This window comes from Candoia aspera, chromosome 12, assembly GCF_035149785.1.
Source record: "Candoia aspera isolate rCanAsp1 chromosome 12, rCanAsp1.hap2, whole genome shotgun sequence".
Classification (NCBI taxonomy): Eukaryota; Metazoa; Chordata; class Lepidosauria; order Squamata; family Boidae; genus Candoia; species Candoia aspera.
Window position 1 is genome coordinate 17538587 of NC_086164.1, and position 23306 is coordinate 17561892.

General features: G+C 41.5%; 1 protein-coding gene across 1 annotated transcript in view; it reads right to left on the reverse strand.

The window, feature by feature from the left end:
* Positions 1–1200: 1200 nt before the first annotated feature.
* The window catches only part of TRPC5 (transient receptor potential cation channel subfamily C member 5), a 132269-nt gene continuing 110163 nt past the window's right edge, over positions 1201–23306 (reverse strand). The window contains exons 7-10 of the mRNA XM_063313359.1: positions 15884–16087; positions 13251–13292; positions 5313–5402; positions 1201–2103 (exon numbers count right to left, since the gene is read on the reverse strand). Coding sequence (XP_063169429.1) covers positions 1372–2103; positions 5313–5402; positions 13251–13292; positions 15884–16087 — 1068 coding nt within the window. The 3' untranslated portion in view covers positions 1201–1371. The remainder of the gene's footprint in view (positions 2104–5312; positions 5403–13250; positions 13293–15883; positions 16088–23306) is intronic.

Sequence of the window (23306 nt, forward strand, 5' to 3'; positions counted from 1 at the left end):
GTAGACATGCCAGTCAGAATGATTTAAATGACTGTGTTAGTTTTGGGCTTAGGTTTTGAGGAATGGGAATTCTAGGAGTGTCAATTCTTGTGGCTATACCTCTTGGCCTGAGACCTCTGCAGAGATTCACCATCTGCCCAAAATGTATATGCTGAAATGCTGAAGGCACCATGAGTTCTCTAGATTGGCACCATTGCAGCTGAAAATTTAATATTCCTAGGTCCTAGAAAATACACTTCTCTTAAACTGCTGAGCTATTACTTTTGCTGATGTTGCTTCAAATAAAGTCAGTTAATGCTGCTGAGACAGTGGATCTTAATATTGCAATTACCAGGCATGTATTATAGCATCTGGGATACTGAAATGATTACCAAAGAAATATCCATAATCCAAAACCAGAGGAAGGATAAGAATTTCCAAACTCTATTCAGATCACCAAGAATCTGAGGTGCAGATGCATCAATTAATTCCTGGCTGGACTGCTGGTGTGTGTACGATGCAAAGAGATGTGCTCATATTGCAAACCTCAAGACCATGGCAGTTCGTAGAAAAATCCCTGGGACAGTTTCATAGGTGAATTAGAGAATATTACTAGCATCGTTGGGAAGAGGGTGATCTGAACACCCTCTTGGGGATGTGTGTATACGAGCATGTGCACCATACCCCATACATAAGCACAGGTGAACGGTATGTGTGCATGCATGCTTTGGATACCTGAAAGCAGTAAATTCTAGAACTCAACTTTTAACTCATGGTAATAATTTACATTAAGAAAACAATATGCAACTTTAATAAAGGACGTAACAGTTGAAATCATGGAAAGTTGTATTGCTTGAAAGCGAAAAGCCCATTTATATTTGGAACAGTCCCCCTGTAAGTAGCCACAGTTGGTTCTTGGCCGCCTCCTAAATTGCTTCACATCTGCTGGTCCTGGACAGTAGTAAATGGCCAGAAGATAGAACTTAAGACATTGGGAAGCAGAGTCGCTCACCAAGTTGAGGATGAAAGAGATGCTGTGTTGGGGAGGCCAACGTTGCAGTAACAAAAATACATCAAAAGTGATGGCAGGAGAAACAAACTACCTGTAGGACATAATGAAGCCCACTTTAGAGAGTAAGTATTCTGTAGATTCTTACATTCATCAAAGAATTGGACCTTTCAAATGAAAGGTCTGGCATCTGTAAGTCTTAAGAAAGCAAATTAAAGAAAAAGTTGTGCTGTGGCTATAAAATAAGCTAACAGAATCTGGGATCTACATTGATCGGAGACAAAATGGGAAAGAGGAGGTATCCCTAACTATGAATAGTCTGTGATAGCAAACAGTTTCCAGGGTTGGCGGTGGTCCACAGCCAAGTTACTAAACAGCTCTGCTTATAGGCGTGTGGTGACCTGTTCCTCCTGCCCATCGTTCCATTGGTTCCTAAACATGTCACAAGCATCTCCCCATGAGTCAAAAACATCCTCCGAGGAGTCTATGAGTTTGGAATTGGAGGAACAGATGCTGGAAGCACAGTGAAGGGAGCTGGCGCAAACCACAGGGCATTGGCTCTGTCCCGTATGATGCCTGATGTTTCTACTGTAATCCACCTCATTGAGGTTAACTTCACTTTTGGAGCAGTTGCCTTGCTCTTTTGTCATCTGAGAATATTTAACGTCTTGCCACATGTAATGTGGCTGGATGACCCCATCCGAAATGGTATACATGGGCTCTTGGTTGGGTTCTGCGAGGTGACCGTTCATCTTGGAGAAGAGGAGACCCAGCCTCTTGAAGGACTCCTTTTTGGAGCTGGACAGCCTTTGGACTCTGTTCCCATTGCGAACGAAGGAGCGCTTGTTGATCCCGTTGCTTTTTGGTTTTTCACTCACTGTTTCAATGCCAGACATGGTCTTAATGAGAGCTGACACGTTGAAGTCTGTCTTTTTGTTGGCCACGCCAAAAGAGACGCCCTTGGCTCTGGACGTTTCTCCAGTGCGTTCCTCGGGGGCATCCTCCTTTTGGGAGACCTCGGTGCTGCTGGTGGAGTAACTCCTCCTCTGAGGTTTCCGGTTACCCAGGAGGTCAAGGACTTCATAGCGGAAACTGGAAATATCTTGTTTTAACTCCTAAGGGGAGAGAAGTGGCAGGGGATGATTGACACTTTTATGCACACAGGCTGCATTGCTTTGAACACTTCTCTCAGGACAGGGCAAAGACGTTGCAAGTATTCCATTATTTTCCACCAGAAAAAAGGTTACTAGTTCTTTTTTTAACAAAGTGGTGGAACTGCTAGGTGGGATAGTTCTACTGAACACCCCAGTGAAGCAGCACATACAGGTGGCCCCCGACTTACAACCATCCATTTAGTGACCATTCGAAGTTATGACTTATGACCGGTCCTCACACTTACGACCATTGCAGCGGCCCTGTGGTCATGTGATCAAAATTCAGGTGCTTGGCAACCAGCGTGCATTTACAACCATTGCAGTATCCCAGGATCATGACTGCCATTTGTGACCTTCCCAGCCAGCTTCCAGCAAGCAGTATCAATGGGGGAAGCCAGGTTCACTTAACGACCATGTGATTCACTTAATGATTTGCTTAGTAACCACTGCAAAAAAGTTAGTAAAATTGGATGCGACTCACTCAATGAACACCTTACTTAGTGATGGATGTTCTAATCCCAGTTGTGATTGTAAGTCGAGGACTACCTGTAATGATACTGATAAACTTTTCAACAAGAATTTCACACTCAAAATGTGGAGACTAGGGCGCAGGAAGTGCCTTAAACTTCCCCTCTGCCACAAATCAGGTACGTAATGTTTGCCCAGAAGCACAAGGAAAGAAATATCCCAAAGTCTTCCCCCTACCTCATTTCATTGCCTATGCTTTAAGAAAAGCAGAATGGGAGTGGGTAAAATTTTGCACTAAACTTGATAAATAATATATATTTAGTAGAAGAAGTGAGATGCTTCTTGGATAGAGAATGGGCTCACCCAACCCACCCGCCCACCCCCCAGCCAAAATCATATGCATTATAATTTAGCACGTTGTATGAAGCCAGCTAATGGTGATTTATTTAGCAAAAATATAGTTAAACAATTCATGGCTTAGCAAAATGTGTGAACTACATCAATGTAATTGGTAGACCATGACTTAGCTGAGTTTAACTAATTGTGGTTATCAATAAGCGTGGTTAAACTATGGCATGTGAACCCAATTATAAAATAATTGGTAAGTGAACCTACTTACAATATTTTAAGTATTGGCTCAACTGGATAGGGCCCAAGATATTTTATCTCTGCAAAAAACATTTGCAGAACGAGTCTTTTTTTTTTAAGTGACAGCATTTCTCATCTGGCCCCTTTATTGTAGTCAACTGCTTAATAACAAGAAAAGTGTCCTAGTTGCTAAATTCATGTAAGACAGACGCACAGATGGAGCAGGAGCTGACAATATGCTTTTCATTAAGGGTCACAATCTTTTTGACCTCCATTGCAGATGGTGTGAGTGATGGGGATGAAGGAAGAAGCTGAAATCCAAGCTGAAAATTTGTAGGGACAACCTGCTCCCTCGCATACCACGCTTAATCTTTGATAGCCTGGTTTCTCTCTCTCTCTATGTCACCCTTGACTCTTATCCCAGCTGCAGGGAAGGAAGTGGAAGCATTTATCTGAGGCCTACACTGGAATTAGATCAAAGGCTGCAAGGAACATTAAGCCTGAAAGTCACCTTTTTTTTTTAATCCGTTCAGTCATGTCCAATTCTAAGAGACAGCCTGGACGTGTCCCTGCTGTTTCCTTCGCAAGGTTTTTCAGAAGTGGTTTGCCATTCCCTCCTTCCCAGGGCTGAGAGAGAGTGACTGGCCCAAGGTCACCCAGCTGGCTTTATGCCTAAGGCAGGACTAGAACTCAAGTGAGGTGCAGCAATCAGTGACATCTACTTTATACAAGTTGAAGTACCTGAGCAGCTGCATCAGGACATGGGAGCCTCTAACTCAGTGTTACCTTTTATGATGTAACCTGTTTCTCCAAGGTGTTTGGCAGGAATTTCACTCATCCCCTACCAAGAGACACCAAACAACTCTCAACATTGGGCTTGTTCCCTTTCTGCTAGAACTACAATTCCCAAATGGAACTATCGACCTTAAAACGTTGGTCCAAGAACAAAGTGTGTGTGTTTGTGTGTGTGTGTGTGTGTGTCTGTGGAAGCTCACAATGTTTGCTGTGTTTTGTAGCCACGTATGTGCTTTTGGTGGTTTGAGATAACATCATCTGGATCAAATGGTGGGGATGCCATGAAGGTATGAATGTATAAACATCTAAAGTACTAGGAAGGAGAGGAAGACCTGAATCTTCCACAGAAAGAGCATTGGTGGCAATTATAAGTTAGACTTAGGGATACACTATTTTCCACTTGATCAAAATGCTGAGGGCTATTTTGAGATGGTGAAAAATCAAGCAAAGAAGTTCTTGCACTCTCGCACTGAAGACATTGCCTAGTTGGCAATGAAACGTCTGCAAGAAGACGACAAGGCTCAGAGAGCCCCAAGGACTCCACAAAGAAGTTATTGTAATAATTGGGAAAATCATTTACCCTCCCATAGTTGGATACATTCATGTTTAGGCCATGACACATTTCTAAATACCCTAAGAACAGGAATCAGAGAGGAGGTAATTCTAATTTAATTCTAATTAGTTATCATGATCTAGGTAGTGTTTCTCAACTTTGTCCTTTTTAAAATGTGTGGACTTCAACTCCCAGAATTCCTCAGCCAGCATGCTGGGAGTTGAAGTCCACGCAACTTAAAATGGACGAAGTTGAGAAACACTGATCTAGAACAATATGCAAGTATTGTGGAAACTATAGGAAAGAGTGACCACAGTACGATTGCATTTAGCATATGTTAAAGTGGAAAACTGCGAATTGGCTTGAACAAGGTCACATTTGAACCAGAAGAGAAACTTCTCAAGAATGGGGGGTGGGGGATGAAAAAGATACTGAAAGGAAAATTTTAAAAGGATACATTTCTTCATAATCTCAGAAGGTCACAAAGAAAGGATTGACCAAGTCAAGAAAAAAAACCAGTAGGGCCACTTAGCAGTGTCTAGGAAATTATAAAAGTCAAGAACTTTTCCCTTCATTTCATTTCCTTCCAATGGAAAATTTGTCCTAATGAGAACAAAAAGAAGTACCTTGGAAAAGATTTGAAGTGTTAGTAAGCAATCTGGCTGATTGGCTTTATGCTGGATTAAGTTGGGCCTTGGCCTATGCAGGAAGGCGATTCTTACATTCCTGGTGAGCAGGACATAGACACATCATACCCCCACCTTACCTTAAAGTTTTCTTCAGTTAAGCCTTCATTGGTTTTTGAATTCCTTATCATTGCAGCAACATAGCGTTTCACCAGATTTCTGATCACTTCCTGAAATGAAAGGCCCAAGAAGCTTAACATTCTTCTAAGTCACAATATTCAGTAAGGGCAAGAAGCACACTCCATACTTGTATGCTTGCTTCTCCTCTGAAATTATTCTGGAAGCAAATTCTGTTACGTTAAACTGAATGAGAAAGGTGGGAGTATTTACCAATAAAATAAAGGAAATGCAAGAGGCTTTTTGAGAATAGCACAAAAACATAAAATACTACAATACTGTAATTTGTTTTCTCTCGTTTTTTTAAAAAAACGTACTTCTTGCCAGCTTTCTTGGTAAGATGTACAGCTGAATCCTTAAAGGACTGTAGGCACCTCTCTGGAGATAGTTCAGGGGAATGAGAAAATGCCTGGGCTGCAACCTAACTGGTAATTATACAGATAGAGAGGATCTAAAATAGAATTTCATCATTATCACCACTCTTTATTACGGTCAGAGACCAATACAATGGTGTTATTCTGTGAGATAAACATAGTCACAAAGTATTAAAAACATACAATAAAAATATATATATTAAAAATCAGGTAAAATACACAAATTATCTATGTGTAAAGTCTAAAGTGTGGCCTATTTTAACTATTTAAAAGTGTAGAATTTTAAGAATGTATTAGATACGGGATATAAGACATGAAAAACTACATTGCAACTATCTTATAGAGATAAGATTATAAAGAGTTTACTAATGTATACAAGACATTACAAAGATTGGCCCCCCTTGGTATATCGAACCTTCACTGCTGCAGCGCAGAACCTTGCTCCCTGCGCCGTAACTGTGGAGTTTCTGTCTATAAGCAATTGTGTATACTCAGGATCTGTACATCCGGGATGTTTAGTAATCAGTGGCGTAACGAATTTAATACGAACATCTTTGTAAAAGGCCCAGTACAAAAGGACATGGTGTATAGTTTCTACCTCCCCTGAGTCACATGGACAAAGTCTTGCGGCCATTGGGATTTTTTAATATTTGCCCTCGAATACTGCAGAAGGGAGGGACGCGGTGGCGCTGCAGGTTAAACCGCTGCGCTGCTGAGCTTGCCGATCGGAAGGTCGGCGGTTTGAATCCACGCAACGGGGTGAGCTCCCGTTGCTAGTCCCAGCTCCTGCTCACCTAGCAGTTCGAAAACATGCAAATGTGAGTAGATCAATAGGTACCGCTTCGGCGGGAAGGTAACGGCGTTCCGTGTCGTCATGCCGGCCACATGACCACGGACGGGTCTACGGACAATGCCGGCTCTAACGGCTTAGAAACGGAGATGAGCACCGCCCCCTAGAGTTGGACACGACTGGACTTTACGTCAAGGGAAACCTTTACCTTTACCTACTGCAGAAGGGAGAGCGTGGCAGCGAGCTAAGGAAAAGGCTCTCCGATGGATGGGAATTTCGAGTTGCCTGAGATAGCTAGCGGCAAAAACAACATATTTTTCATGCGCAGGAGATAGGAAAAGTGGAACCTTCCCTATGTCTGCTTGCCCCTCTATATCCTTTATCCTTTGTTTTAACTCTAGCTTTGCTCAATTAAAGTCCGTCTAAAATAGAATTTAAAAATGGATGCATTTTACACAACTCCAGAGAGGCCATTGATTATCCTGTTAACTCAAGATATTACCAATAAATTGAAAAGTTATTCAGAAGCAAAGAGTAAATCATATCTGCAGAATTAATAGAATGACTGTTAATTAGAAATTAGAATTAATTAGAAACCCTGCCTGATCTGTGAACGTGCTAGGAATACACTGGCTGCAATGGGGCAAATTAATTCCATAAGCAGAAAACAATTCTGACATTACAGTGAATTAAGTGATTAGCTAATTAGGCATAAATGACAAATGAAACTATTCCAGTTGTATATAAAATGGATTCCTTCCTCGAAGCAGGTTTACTTCGTCAAATGACTCTACAACCTGAACTAAATTATGTAATTTACCTGATAACATTATTTACGGTGTATTAAAGCAAAGGGTTATTAAGCAAATTAAGAATGCAGCCCTCACAATGTACGTTTCATGAAATCAGGGGAATGCAGCCACAGAAAGAAAATACAGAACATAAGAATGGAATTGCTTGATTAAACTAATGGACAGATAATCCAGCAACAGCTGGATTGATACAAAACTCTGCATTTATTGAGTCCTTGGTGCTCTCTGAGCCTTGTAGTTTTCTTGCAGACATTTCATTGTCAGACTAGGCAACATCTTCAGTGCGAAGAGGGAGTAGGCCTTGCTCTCAGTTTATTTACGGTGTCTTGCCCTGCTTGTGTTGGTGGGGGGGGGGTGTTCTCTCCTTGGGCGTTCTTTGATTGGGCTGTTGTTTGCTGCTTGGTTGATTGCCTGAGTTAATAGTTCCTTGATTAGGATGTATTGTGCTGTTTGTTAGGGTGTTTTGTGCTGTTTACTATTTGTGAGATATTGGCTACTACCAAATCAGAGAGCCAAGACAAGAATCAAACTACTATTTGAATAGTCCCCCCACTTTTTAAAAATATGAAGTACTGACATCACCCTAATGCTCTAAGAGCTCAGATTTCTCTGAAGGAGAGTTTTCATTTTTCATTAAAATTTGGATTATTGTATTTGATTTTGTGAGATTCAAGAATCAGTTGCTAGCATTTGAATAAAACCAGTGCATATATTCATAATTCTTAATCCCTGTTGCAGGAGCATGCTGCATGCTAAACTGTCAAAACCAGTTCAAGGTATAATATGGAACCAGGGGCATCTGCAGGGGGGACCCACGTAAAAAGTGTTGGCAGATGCTGGGAAAGCCTTTAGCCCAGGAGAGGTCAAAAAAGTCACACACCAAGCATTTCTATAAAAATAATTTATTTACAGAAAGCAAAACAAAAAACAAAACATATTTAAAGGACATAGCTCCCCGTTTGGAGCAAGCCTTGCTTGGCTACATTGCCGGCAGAGAAAAAAAAGAGGAAGTAAGAACAAGTCGGGCAGGTTTCCTCCCCCCATGCGATTTGCATGAAGCACATGGGAGGAGACAATCAAATACAACCCCTTCACCTGGCCAAATGATTAGGTATAATAGCAGTCTTAATCATTAGTAGGAAAACCTCAACACTCCCCTTTTTATACTACAGATTAAGATGCAAACCAATCTTCTCTGACAACTCTTTGTGTCTTGGTACAGGAAGAGGTTTGGTTAAAATATCAGCAATCATGTCTTTTGATTCACAATATTTTAACATTATTTCTCCTTTGCTTATCATATCTTTGATATATTGATATCTAATATCGATATGTTTTGTTCTACTTCTGCAGGCTTCAGATTTTGCCATAGCAATGCAAGCTTGATTATCCTCATAAACAGTTATAGGCTGGTTCACTTCCATGCCTATGTCTTTTAACAAATGTTTAAACCATGTAACCTCATTACAGGTTTGTGTTAGAGAATAAAACTCTGCTTCTGCAGTGGAAAGAGCAACAAGTGTTTGTTTTCTAGAATGCCAGCCTAAGCTAGATCCAGCAAATTGAATTAAAATCCCAGAAGTGAATTTTCTGTCACTGACATCTGCTCCCCAGTCAGAATCGGCAAAAGCCTGCAATTTCTCAGTTCCAGAGGCATTTAGCTTCAGGCAATAATTCTTTGTTCCTTGCAAATACCTCATTAACCTCTTCAATGCTGCTTTTCCAGTAGATGTAGGCTTCTCTACCTGTCTACTTAAAATGGCCACAGAATTTGAGATATCTGGGCGAGAATGATTTGCAATGTACAGTAAACTTCCAATTGCAGATCTATAGTTCTCTGCCTCAGTTAATTGAGTTTCTCCTATATCTTTCTGAAAATCTATTATCATCGGAGTAGAGACTGGTTTACAGTCTTGCATATTAAAATCTTCTAGGAGCTTTTGAATTTTACTACGTTGGTTTAACAGAAAGCTACCATCCTTGTCTCTGTGTACTTCCAAACCAAGGTAATTGGTCACAACTCCAAGGCTTTTTAATATGAAATGGCTTTTCATGCAGGCTTCAAAATCAAGCCTTTGTTTTTCTGTTGATGTGAACAGCAGCAAATCATCAACATAAATGCACAGATACATACAGCCTTGTTTGTCCTTCTTCATATATACACAGGGATCTGCTTTTCCTTTTTCAAAACCAAAATTCTGCAGTTTTTCATCTACTTTTTGGTTCTAGGATCTAGCAGCTTGTTTTAACCCATAGATTGACTTCTGCAGTTCACAGACTAGATTCTCCCCTTTTTCATAGCCAGGGGGTTGCTGCATGTATAATCTGTGGTCTAAATCACCATAGAGAAATGCAGTCTGAATGTCATAGTGGTTAACTGACATTCCTTTTAGTGCAGCAACTTTTAATAGTAATCTAATTGATTCACCTTTAGTAACTGGTGCAAAAGTCTTGTCAAAGTCTAAATCTTTCCTTTGAGTGAACCCTTTTGCAACCAACCTTGCTTTATATTTTTGAATTTTGCCATCAGCATCCCTTTTCAGTTTGAAAACCCACCTACAACCCAGACAGCGTTCATTGGGAGGTAGATTTACCAGTTTCCATGTTTTATTTTCTTTCAAGGATGCTAATTCCTGTTGCATGGCAGAATGCCAATTTTGTGCAATCTCAGGTGGTAAAGCATTCACTTGTTCTAAAGACTCAGGTTCTGTGAATATGTGAAAAGCCTTTACTGTTTCAGCCTGAAAACGTGATGGAGGAACGCCTTTATTACTCCTCTGAGATCTGCGAGGTAATACAGGGCTTAAATTTTGACTCCTATCACTTTCCTGAGAAGCATCTGTCTCATTAGACAGATCTTCAGTTTGCTTTTCTAGTTTAATGTCCTCATCAGGCAAAAGATCACCATCAGCAAGTCCTTGCTGTTCTCTTGTGGTGGTCAGTTCAACTGGAGAGCTAGAGTTTAATCTCCCCCAGTTTTGTTCAGCAAAAGAAGCGCTTTTGCTAATTATTAATTTCTCTCCCATTATGAACCTGTAGCTCCTCTGGCTTTGTTCATAGCCAACAAAGATGGCTTTCTTTGTTGTGGGGCCTCCTTTCCTTCTCTGCTGTTTTGGAATGTGAACCCATGCAGTGCTACCAAACACTCTAAGATGATTTACCTTTGGTTTCACACCATAAAACAAATGGAATGGAGTGTCCTGAATCACAGAGTTATACAACCTGTTCTGTACATAAGTGGCAGTAGATATTGCCTCTCCCCAGTACTTAAAACATGATCGTGAATCTTTTAACATGCATTCCATCGCATTTTGCAAGGTTCTGCCCTTTCTTTCAGCAACACCATTTTGCTGAGGGGTGTAAGGGTTAGAAAGAATTTGTTCTATCCCTTTTTCCATTAGGAACCTTCTGAATTTGTGAGAAAGGTATTCTCCTCCTCTATCACATTGGAGTGCAGATACAGGCCTAGGGAATTTTCCATTTGCCCATGTCACAAAACTTTTAAATTTCTCAAATGCTTCATCTTTATGTTTTAAGATGTAGATAAATGTGTATCTTGAGAAATCATCAATGATGGTCATTGCATACCTTGCTTGTCCAAGACTTGGAGCAAAAGGACCAATAATGTCAGAGTGTACAATTTCCAAAGGTCTAGTTGTAACTCTGTCACTGTGCTTACTCACAAGAGCTTTTAGCGTTTTGCATTCTTTGCAAACTACACAGTCTAAGTATTTATCACAGGGTTTTATCTTTAGGTCAGCACACAGCTGTGGCATTTGTGCTATATACTTGAAATTAGCATGACCAAATCTCCTGTGCATCAGGTGTACACATTGGTCATGATATGGAGTGTTGCCAACTGCAGCCTTGCAGCTTGGCTTCCTTGCATTTTGCACAATGTACAAGGAGTCTTTTAACATACCAGTAGCACACAATTTCCCATTTTTACGTAACAACCATTTTTCTTAAATGTTATGATATACCCTGTTGCAGCCAATGGTGCCACAGATAAAAGGTTTGATTGTAAATTTGGCACATACAACACACCTTTTACAGTTTCTCCCAAGCAGGATAAATACAAGTCACCTTGTCCCATAATTTTGGTCACAGACCCATCAGCCAAAGATACACTTTGTCTTTCAGTTTTAGACAGTGACACAAAAGAGCTTTTACAATTACATAAATGACAACTGGCCCCAGAATCTAACACCCATACATCAGAATTACCCTTCTCAGCAACCTGTGCAATTTGGGTTGTCTGAAGAGCCTTCTTCTGTGTTGCCCTTGTGTTTTTCTTCTCTGTCTTTCTACTCTTGGGTCTCATGGCACAGTCTCTTTGCAAATGTCCAGCTGAACCACAAATGAAGCATCGCTGGCTTGCTAGCACTGTGGCCTCAGGTTCCTTTCCCTTCTTTTCCCTCATTTTCTGGTCTTGCAGCTTTCCAGAAGAGATGGGGGGGGGGATCTTTCCTCTCTCTTCTCCCATTCAGCGAGTAAGCGCTGTGTAACATACGATGGGGTGAGGTCTGCTTCAGGCATAGCCTCCAGGGTACAAATCAGCGTGTCCCATGTTTCATTTAGTGAGGACAGGAGGATATAGGATTTTGTGAGAGGTGTAAATTCCATTCCTCTCTCCTGCAACTCAACAAACAGCTGCTGAATATAATGCAGGTGCTCAGGAAGGCTATCTCCTTCTGCAAGGTAGGCTCTGTACAGCTTTTTCGTCAGAGTAACTTTACTCCCTGCTGTTGCCTTTACATATAAGTCTCTCAAAGCGTCCCAAAGTTGCTTTGCAGACTGCATGCCTCGCACGTGGACTAGCTGATTGTCCTCAACTCCCAAGATAATGGTGGCTCTAGCCTGCTCATCCTGTCTCAGCCATTCAGCACTGGGATTTTGGGGGGTTTGCTCACCAATTGGCAGCCAAAGATTCTCTCTGCGAAGATACATCTCCATCTTCAGGGCCCAATTCAAATAGTTGGTCTCTGATAGGCGCTCCAGAGGCATCGCTGAGGGCTGGGAGGTAGCCATGGCTTCTTCCTTCTTTTGCAAGTCACCTCAGCTAGCTTCTTTGTCCTGTAGACCGGCAGTTGCTGGAAAATCTCCAGGCGGCTCCAAAGAAAATCTTCACAGGTCTTTGCTACCTGCCTTTAAATTGTGCATGAGGTGTGGAGCTGATCTCTCTGGGTTTTACTGTGTTGCTCACTGGGCACATAACCTGTTGGCAGATGCTGGGAAAGCCTTTAGCCCAGGAGAGGTCAAAAAAGTCACACACCAAGCATTTCTATAAAAATAATTTATTTACAGAAAGCAAAACAAAAAACAAAACATATTTAAAGGACATAGCTCCCCGTTTGGAGCAAGCCTTGCTTGGCTACATTGCCGGCAGAGAAAAAAAAGAGGAAGTAAGAACAAGTCGGGCAGGTTTCCTCCCCCCATGCGATTTGCATGAAGCACGTGCGAGGAGACAATCAAATACAACCCCTTCACCTGGCCAAATGATTAGGTATAATAGCAGTCTTAATCGTTAGTAGGAAAACCTCAACAAAAAGGGCACGGGGTTTTGACATATGGTTGCAGCCACCATCTTGAGTTTTTTGAGAGCCCTTTTGGGGACACCCCTGTGTGGTATGGAGTCGAGTCATTCAGAAGTACTTTTTTTTAATGAAGTAAGTGAGCTGGAACTAGGAGAGGAAATCAGATTCATCAGAAAGGCAGATTATATGTATATAATATAAATAATTAACATATCTCTTTCAAGTTCAGCCCATAGCATAGCCTTCCTCAACCCGTGCCTTCAATGGGAAGGACTATCACTCCCATAGCTCCCGAAAGCCCATTTATCAAGGGCACCAGGTTTGAGAAGGCTGCCACAGAAGATCCAAGGACATTTGACAAAGCAGTGTAAAGAATGAAATTGTTTACCTGGTAATGTTGATTCTGAATCAAATTGTCCGCATGACGTTCCTGGAATGAAAAATGTAATCCATGTATAGAGATGAAACAGCCATTAGATTTTCAGTTCTCTCACTATAAAAGGCTGCTTATGAATAATAATTTTTTAAAAAAACTGTACTGCTGTCTTAGAACGGATCATCTGGTGGACATAAACTGCTTTTGAACCCCTATGTGTATGCTCTCTCTCTTCTATAACTTCTTTCAAAATCACCAAATGCATCTTGTAGTGATGAACTCCATAGGCCACATAATCTGTGCATTACTAGCGCTTAAAATCTATTAACAAAGATCTACAATCTAATACAGTGTTTCTCAACCTTGGCAGCTTGAAGATAGGTGGACTTCAACTCCCAGAATTCCCCAGCCATGGGGAATTCCCCACACTGGTCTAATGAATTCCTAACCTGAGATTCCTCCCCATCTTCCTGGGATTCTCTATTGGGAATGGGTGTTCCTCTTCCATAACTTCCTCCATCTTTGTCTATCCATTTCCCACTTCCATTCCCTGCCTTCAACATTCATGCTCTACTTCAGCATGACATCTGGTCTGAGTGCAATTGACATTCATTCTAATGAGATTTCTGAACCCCTTTCAACTTGTAATTCCCCTCTTGGCTAAAATGGGAAACCTGGTTAGCCTTCACTCTGGCTAGTACAGGTGGAAGTATAACTTTAAACCTTTGCCCATCCATTTCCCACACCCGGACGTGCAGAGAGGGCATGCTACGGATCCCATCTGCTAGAGAGTTCCATCTGGTGGGGTCACAGAAGCATTCCTTCTCTGCAGTAGCGCCTGCCCTGTGGAACATTCTGCCCCTGGAGTTGAGACAGGCCCCATGGCTCCTCGACTTTCGCAAAAACTTAAAAACCTGGTTCTGTCATCATGCCTGGGGCGGGAAGGAGAACAGCTCCTCCTGGGGATGGCTAGCTCCCTAGAATTGCCCTGTTTTGCTTACGGCTTGAGAGAGAACCTTGCCATCTGGATTCTATTGCATTTTAGCATATTTATATTTTACATTTTATTGTTTGTTTATCTTATATTATTGCACAGTATTATATTATGGTTAATTGTTTTTTACTGTAAAAAACAATTAACCACCCAGAGTCCCTCCTTGAGGGGGAGATGGGCAGTGGTAAATTTGAGAAATAAAAAGATAACTTCAAACCATCGTTCAACAGCGAAGGGAGCTTTTGTACAAGTGAAAAGAAGAGGATAAAAGAATAGAACATTCCTAATTGGTCAACCAAGGTTTTTAGAGAAAGAACCCTATCTCTGCTTTGGGTCATTAATGCCATTCTGAAATCTGCTTTGCAAGCTTTATTCCCAGGATGGTGTGACAATTTTGGTTAAATATTTCTTGCTGGAATTTTTGAGCTGACTTCCATGTTGGAAGTGGTGGAGAAGGCTACTATTGCTGTTGTATCCTGCGCCATGTCACCCTTGCTGTTCACACTTCCTAATCTCTCTCACACACACACGTACAGACACACCAGGAGAAGCTTCCTTGAGTTGAATGGACTCATGGGAACCCAGGAAGACTGCTGGAGAGGGGACTATCAAAAGAAAGAGAGGATGTCCTTCACACCTACTCCTTGACCACCATGCATTAAGTAAGCGCAGGAGTATCACACTCACCCAGAAACATCCTTTTCTCCTTGGAAAGACATTTCAAAAGCAAATTCCCTTTCATCAAATTGAATGAAGTTGGTTGGAAGAAAATGCAGAATTTTCCAGGATGGTGCTAGTTAAAGTCAGATCTCCCCACTCTGCATTTCACGTGATGAGGCAGAGGAAAGGAGTCCAGTTGCTGAGCTGGCAGGACCAAAGGAGTTATGCATGGTCGTTTGGTGGCTTTGCAAGCTTATGGAAATAAGCCATCAATTACAGATCTGATCCCTTGTAAATCAGACCCTTAGATCATCTGGCAGGAGGTGGTAAGGGAGCAAAGTAATGAATTAAATGAACTGCTTAGGCATAGTACATTCCAAATGCCTTTGATTTCCTCTGTATGGTACGTACTTTGATAATGAAAAGCAACCCATTTATGCTCACCTCAGCATCACTGTGTTGTCCCCTAAGATTATGGTTCTGGACTCCTTTGATGACATTGCTTCAATCAGTGCCAGTTGATTAAGCTTCTCTGATGCTCTTTTGGACTGAGGAGCCTAGTGCCGAGCATCAGGATGCTAAGTGGGAACTGTGGATATTAGAATACAAAGTCCTGCAGGCCCTGAACTTCACCAAAGTGCCCAAGTTTCATCATGGAAAGTCTCAAGTAGTTTGAGAGTGGCTTTTCATGATGGAAACAGGCAGATGTTTATGTCAACCTATCTGGCCTGTTTGGGTTTCCTTATGTGGCAAGGAGAAGGAGAAGAAAGAAGAAAGATGGAGACCTGGGATCAGAGAAGGATCCTAAGCTTCTTATTTTCAGATGTGGAGAAAGTCTTGCCCTCTATCCTCCTTTGATTCCTGGCCATCTGACCTGGGATTGATGGGACCTGGGGTCCAACAAAGAGGGCAGGCCAGAGATTCACCCTGCCTTCCAAAAGTAAAGGAAGGGACTCTCCCAGGAGATAGTGAAAGCCAGCCTGCTCCTCACCGTAAAAGTCTTCAGGTTCTCGTGCTTCAGTTCATTCTCTGGGTCCCGGGATGGGCACAGCTGCTTGTGGACCCACTTGCAAAGGTACCAGAATGACTTGGGGCTAGGGATAATATTAAAAGGAGGTGGTAGCGTACCCCCTTCATCAAAATAACTCATCCAGAGCTTTGTGCGTGCAAACTTCCATTCTATGTCAGCATGGTCCTGGATGGGAAGAGATGGGAAAGAAAAGAACAAAAGGTAAGTCATCTTTTGGCCACCACAAACTGCCATGAAGAACATCCGTGTCCTAAAAATAATTTTGGAGCATAGGGGACATATTAAGGCAAAGGTAGGCATGATGGTTGGATAGAGTAAAAATACTTTGTGTCTGGAACAGAAATAAGGATACAAATCCCTAATATCCAGATTTCTGCATCTGAGTACCCTTCAGGTGGACTATAGTTCTAATGTTCCCCATTAGTATGACCATTCTTCATGCCCTGGGGTGTTCCTGGGCTGAAGACGAGTTTGAACCCAGATCTTTCCAGCACCTATTTGCTACATCGCTCTGACACTTTAATTTCTCCTTGTTTCTCAGAGCCTCTGTCCCAGCCCCTGCCCTCTTACCATCCCACCACCCTGAGCAGTATATGAAGAACTACCAAAGCTTGTTGAAGCCATTCATTCTCTTCATCCACAACAAACATAACAGCTGGAGCCCAACTCAATTCACAGCTACGAGTTATTTCTCAGGTCCTGTTTGATCCTCTCTGAAATGGGATTCTTTTCCAGATAGAGTATTTCTTCCATTCTTTTATCCAGCCAACCGTAAAGAAAATGAACCCAAGGATTTTTCATTTTCATTGTTTTCCAATTGTCTGGCAGATACTGCAGCTATTCTAAGAATTCTGTGGGATCTACACTCGTACAGACAGTGATCAAGATAATTAAATGGATTGAATTTGTATTTTCTTGGCAACAAGACAGAAATGGTTTGTAACTGCCTTCTTCCTGGATTGTCTATTTCTCCATCTAGCCAACTGCCCTGGAATATCTTAGTGGTCACCCGTCCAAGGTCCACTTAGATATTCAAGATTAGCCTAGATCAACCAGGGGCTGCAAAATGTACTCTTAGTTCAGCACTAAGCGCACTCTGCAATTGTCACAAACGTTTCATTCATTCAATGTATCCGTGTCATACACATCAAGGACAAAGTTGTGGCTGGGTTCACATGTACACCCTCCACCCCCAATGTTTACCCCAGCCAGATAAAAATGCAGCACCACCATTTAGGGATCTTATGAATGGTTGAAATTAAAATGGTGTGATCGACAGATAAAATCCATTACATATTAACAATAGCAATGGTGGTGCGCTAACAACGACACTACCATCAGCTAAGAACTTCTTTAGGTAAAATATTCATCTCTCTTTTTGTAGCTGTATTTGTAAAGGAAGAAGAAAATTGGGGATACTTGGACTATTAAAAAAATGTCTGGTTGAAGGCTTTGCTATGTTGACAGTCTGGATAATATGCATGGGCTAATTAAAGCCTATATTCCTTTGTGCTCAGCAGATTCTGGTCATATTTGGGTTGTGCATGAAATAGCTTTCATCTCTTAAAGGCCATGAAAGAACATCAAGGAAAATGTGGGGCCTTTCAAAACTTTCTGAAGTGGAGAAAGCACAATTTCTGTTTGGCTTTAATCTTTTTTAAAATGCTTGTTTATACAAAGACACAAATGTCTAGCTCTTTATTTTGTGCAAATCCAGTTCAGTTGTACCCTGTTTATTTAGATTTTAATATCCAGGTAAATCAGAACATCGCGCTGGAGAGTTGGGAACTCCAAAGGGAAAAAATGGTGATCCATACTTTGGGGGTGGGGGGATCATTTTATAGAAATAATTGCTGATGCTCTAAAAGCAGCAGGAGGAAAGAGGTGTAAATGGCACATTTTTGATGGCACATTTTTGTTCCTTCTCTTGCTACTAAATTCCTTATGGAAAGACGGCAGCTAATTTGTACCCTTGAACATTCTTGTCTTCAGAAATGAAGTTACTGGCCAAATTTTGCAAGCCTCATTGATTCTTGTGGCCCGAGATTATTACATTCCTGATAAGCATCATCAGTAATAGCTGATGTAGATTATGTCACTTATAAATTCTTTTTAGCTCTTCTTTTAGCAGTTGGCTACCTTCCCAGGCAAGTCTTTTTAATGATGTGTGTCCAGTTTGGTGGAGAGGGGGGTCAAGAGAGAAAGGGGTGACCAAAAATGGAAGAGGGATGTGCATCTTATCCTGTGTAATTAATTCAGCAACAAGGGCTAACATAAATTTTGCTTGTCGGGTCTGAATTAAGGATGAGGGCCAGCCCAGAGCTGGCAAAACCATTGCTTCTTCCAAATCAGTTTATTTCCTTTGCAAGGCTTGTGTGCAGGAAGAGACTCTTGATGGCTGCGGCTGGAAAAGGGAGAAATTTCTGTTCTATCCTTTGGGTTGGGGAACATCTCCTGGATCCCACATTTTCATTCCGTTTTAACTTGAAGAATGTCTAGACTTAATTCTCATTCATGTTCTTCATGCTTCACAGTTTCCCCCTACTTAACCCATAAATGCCAGATAATGCTAGTCTATTCCACCCCCCAAATAAATAAATAAATAAATGAACAAAATAGCTTCAGCAATGTGGGTTCCATAGGTTACTGCTTCCTGACTTCATTTTGATATATTGTGGCACTAATTCCCCTACATCCTTCTAATGCTTCCATCTGTCCTTTCAGATTCTCATTTTAAAAATACCTTTTATACCTTCTGTATTTCACACACACAGTTTATATTGTATAAGGCTGTGATATACTATTACATTTTTAGGTTTCTTCTTAATGACAATGCCCCATTCTCTTCTGCTGGTCTATGACCTTAACAGATTGATTTGACTTGATTTATTATACTAATATGTAGACATTCATGAGCACATCCATAAACCCCCCCACACTTTTTTTTAAAAGCAGGGTTTAATCAAAATGAATGGGGGCAACATCAAAGCAACATGGGAGCTGAGAGTCCCAGATCGACTGAGCACATCTGGAGAGCTGCTGTGAGTTTCACTAGTCTAGTGCACAAAGTCCAGAGCAGGGTTTCTCAACCTTGGCAACTTTAAAAAGGGTGGATTTCAACTCCCAGAATTCCCCAGCCAGCATGCTAAATGTTTAAGAAAAAGAAAAGGATTTGCTGCTCTTCGCCACTGTTATCCCTACTGTCAGCCCCACTAAGCAAATCAACTCTGCAGGGAGGCTAAAGTTACTTTTGTTGAGAGTAGCTTTAATAACAGAAGCTTGTGAGTCTAATTATGCTGGACCTCCTTCCCCTGTTGAATCAGGGCAGCATCTGACTGAGTCACTTCTGAATACAATCTTGTTTCTCAGAGCTTAAGAAATGTTTCACCCCTTTTGCTGAAGCAACAGTTCTTGCATATTTCCATCAAGGTCATTGTCCCTACCCTCTGTGCTTCTTATTTGCCAGCCCTCTAGACCAGGGTTTCTCAACCAGGGTTCCGTGGCACCCTAGGGTTCCACGAGAGGTCACTAGGGCTTCCCCAGGAGATCACAATTTGTTTAAAAAAACATTTCAAATTCGGGCAACTTCACCTTAAAGAGGTAAGTTTCATCCTTTATTTTCAGTTTAAGAACACTGTTCATGCGTATCTACAGGCCTACCCATGAAACGAATATAATAATTTGGTAACTTCTGGTCTATATTTGAGCCTGAATGTGCTGGGGCTCCCTGAAGCCTGAAAAATATTTCAAGGGTTCCTCCAGGATCAAAAAGTCAAGAAAGGCTGCTCTAGACCCAATCAATACCTACACCTCATTAGAGGAAGGCAAGATGCATGGACTGATGCACCACCTCTTCTTTCTCAAGGATTAAATGGAACAAGTCCACCAGCTGCTCACCAGCCCTTTGCAAAAAAATAACATTTGGTCCTTCCTTGTAGCCTAACTTGCTCTCATTTTCCAGTCTTCTGGTGAATGAGCTGACAGCAGCAGAGGGATCAAGGAGGAGAAATAGGAAAGGATGCTGGGTGAAGAGGACCGCTGGAAGAAACATTCCTGAACCCTCCATGCATGAAGGTTTATTTGGAAGCAGGAATGGCATGTTCTGTTTCGTTCATATTTTCACGGGAATTAATTTATTCACACTTTCTGAGGATATATATGAGCTGAACTGCATCTGTCCTTTTCTGAAGTTTGCTATGCTATTTTCTGGATCAAAATTTGCTTAGGGGAAAAAAAAAGCATCTGCTGATAGAATCCAAAAAAGGACAAACCCAATTATGCAAGAGAAAATGGCTTCTCGAAAAGAGTGTCTGAGGAACAGAGCTGCTGTCATTAAGGGAAATGTACCCAGAAATGCAAATCAATTTTCATGGGACTTGTTTTTATCATTGTAAGCTAATGAGGGACTGTTAGAAAATATGGGAGGGGTGGGGTGAAGGAAAGCCGAGTAAAGCCAAACTGGAGCGATTTGTCCATCCCTACCCAGAAGCGGTGCCAGATGCTGATAAAATGCCATCAATCACTCGTTAGCCTTGCAAAGAGAGAAAAATTGCGTATTTAATTATTCCTGAGACCTAAGCAAAACACAGCCAGAACGTACTGAATCAGCTGAATCCATTGGAAAGCCCGGCCAACAGCTCATGAATATTAAAGCTGTGGTTCAAGTCTGTAGGTAAGCTATAATTAGGCCAAGGCTAGCAAAAAAGAAAACAGGGGTTTTGCTGTCCTCAGGCATTCCTTATTTGTTTGTTCTCAGAAACAATTAAACTTCCTTCCACTCCAGTGGGATTCTGTGCAAAGATTCTGATGCAGTGGTTTGGGATAGAGGTTGCCACGAGCTTGAAGCATTTATTTATTTATTTCTAGTCATTTTGTTTGCTTTTGAAGCTTTGTTCAAAGGGGAACAGCATTTCTGTGAACTTCTCATGGGTGTAGCATGGTATGGTTCTCTCTCTCTAGTGGCCTGCAGCTTCTTTGGTTTCAATAGAAGAGAATCTCTGTAGCTCAGGGTTGAACTGTGGAGTCCCTGGTGCTCTCTGAGCCTTGTGGTTTTCTTGCAGACGTTTCACTGCCCAACCAGGTAACATCATCAGTGCTACTAGGTAAGATCGTAAGTTCTTTGGTTTCCCTGGCTTTCTTTAACTCTCAGTCACAAGCAAATCTTTCAGTCTGGAGACTATGGGCAGCCAGGGAGGTTTCAGAGGGAGTTAAAGAGAGGCCAGAGTAAGGAATTACAGCAGTAATTTTGTCCGCCACATCAGCAAAGTCATTCCCAAATCAGGAGGAACAGAAAGATATTCTGCTTCCTGACCACAAGGTACAAGCCAAAACACTCCTTTGGAAGAGGAGGAAGATACTAAGAAATTCTAAGGCAGATTTTGGTAAAGCAGAGAGAATTTGAACCATTCAAGACAAGGCCACCTTGTATAACTCAAGGGCAGAGAGCAGGGGGTCTGGTGAGAAAGAGGACCGTTAGTAAGAAAGCCTCTGATATTGCTACCTTTTTTCAACTATAATGCTACTTAACCTTTACATGGTACCTTCAATGGCTCCATATCAAAGCCTTGGAGGAAAGGTCTGTTTTGTTGTCTCCCTTGTGCTTTGCCTGAAGCCAACTGGCAAGTTCATGGTAGAGCTGAAGTTTGAATCCAGGACTTCACATCCTGACCAAGGCTGTCTCATTTTTCATACTACTCCATAATCATATAAGACGACAGGTATGGTGGTAAAGCCAGTTCTGTCCAGAACTCTCTTTTGTACTAAGATTATTTAATCTACAGCCTCTTTAAAGACAGGTCGGGGTGTCCATCAGCAGGCAAATGGATCCCTTGTTCATTGTCTTCCCTGCTTGTGTGAAATGAGGATATTCACACACCTATTAACATTTGCAAATATGAAACATTTGTGCCCCCTCTTGGTTATGCTTTTCAATTTGGGGGACACCGGAAATGCTGAAATTACTATCACCTTTCGGAAATCCCCACAAATATTCCAAAAAGAGGTTGTCTAAAAAAAAAAGTCCACATCATAGCTACTATGTTTATACAATCTACTAAATCCTGGTTACCAAAACAGAACACACACAGCTTGAACCAGTAAACCATATTATTGCCAAACATGAGTGTCTTAGCATAAGAATCAGACTTGGCTAAGTTTCCTATGTCACACTGAATCACAGACTACCCAAGACCATTTTAGCTTGAACACATGCAAAATCAGCTCATGAACCCAGTCTACCATCATTCCGACTTACAATTCTTAGTGAAATGAGTCCTCTATGTCCTACAGGGATACACTTTTCTTTTTCCACTAAAAATAAAATAGCAATCTTAATCTCTGTTTGATATATATCACAGTTTCTCATGGTTCATCCAAGAAGGTCAAGTTTTCTGAGTAGAATGCCATGCTTCCTATATTAAGGGTTTCTAAAACCTTTAAAAACTCAGAAAACCAGAAACAATAAAAATGATGATAAACCAATAAGTATGACAAGAAGTGATATAAAACCCATAAACAACTCAATTAAGCTAATGACCCATCTAGGTCACCAACCATATGCCTTCGGAAAGCTCAGGAAACACAACAAGAGGGTGGTATCCCTCTTCCATTGTTGCTCCAAGCAATTGTTATTCAGTTGATGCTACCTCCAATTCTGGAAGAAGCAGAAATACATCAAGACTAGTAGCTATGATCCTCCGTGAATCTGTCCAATCCCCTTTTTAAACATTATAAATTAGTGGCTACCACCTCCTCTAAAATTCCCCATTCCAGCATACATCAAGTAGCTTAAAAACTGAGTACAAATGATAGAAACAAATAGCCTGTGTGAGCTGGGCAAAGCACCATTCTTCTGCAGGAAACCAAACTGGGCCTTTTAAAACTTGGCTGACTGATTTTCTGACACTGTGGCAAACTCATCTCTTTTTCCCCCATATGGCCCAAAGAAACCTGCAGAAGGCCAATGCCATTGTAAAATTGCTCAATTCGTGACAAAGGGAGAAATTGGCAAGAGGGGTCAGCCTCGTGACCAACACGGTGGCTTTAAGCCACTGATAGCGATACTGATCCTTGGCCTCATGGAGATAGATCAGCTGCCCATTGTAGTCATGATGGCATATTCCATCTGCATTCATAAAGCCAAGATATTTCTGTGGCACTCTGAATGATAATAGATGAAGAAATCTATCCAGGCAGAAAGCCGTACCGAGCAAGTGTGCAGAGAAAGGATATTCTATAACATAATCTCCACTGATGGTCTCAGCAAAGTCTGTTGACATTTTGAACTGAACTAGTAGTGAGTTTCTGATTCTCTTAGCTGGATGCACCAATTTTGAAGACAAAAGGTTAGTTCTGTTTGGGCAGAGTAAGAGATTTCAAAATGCAA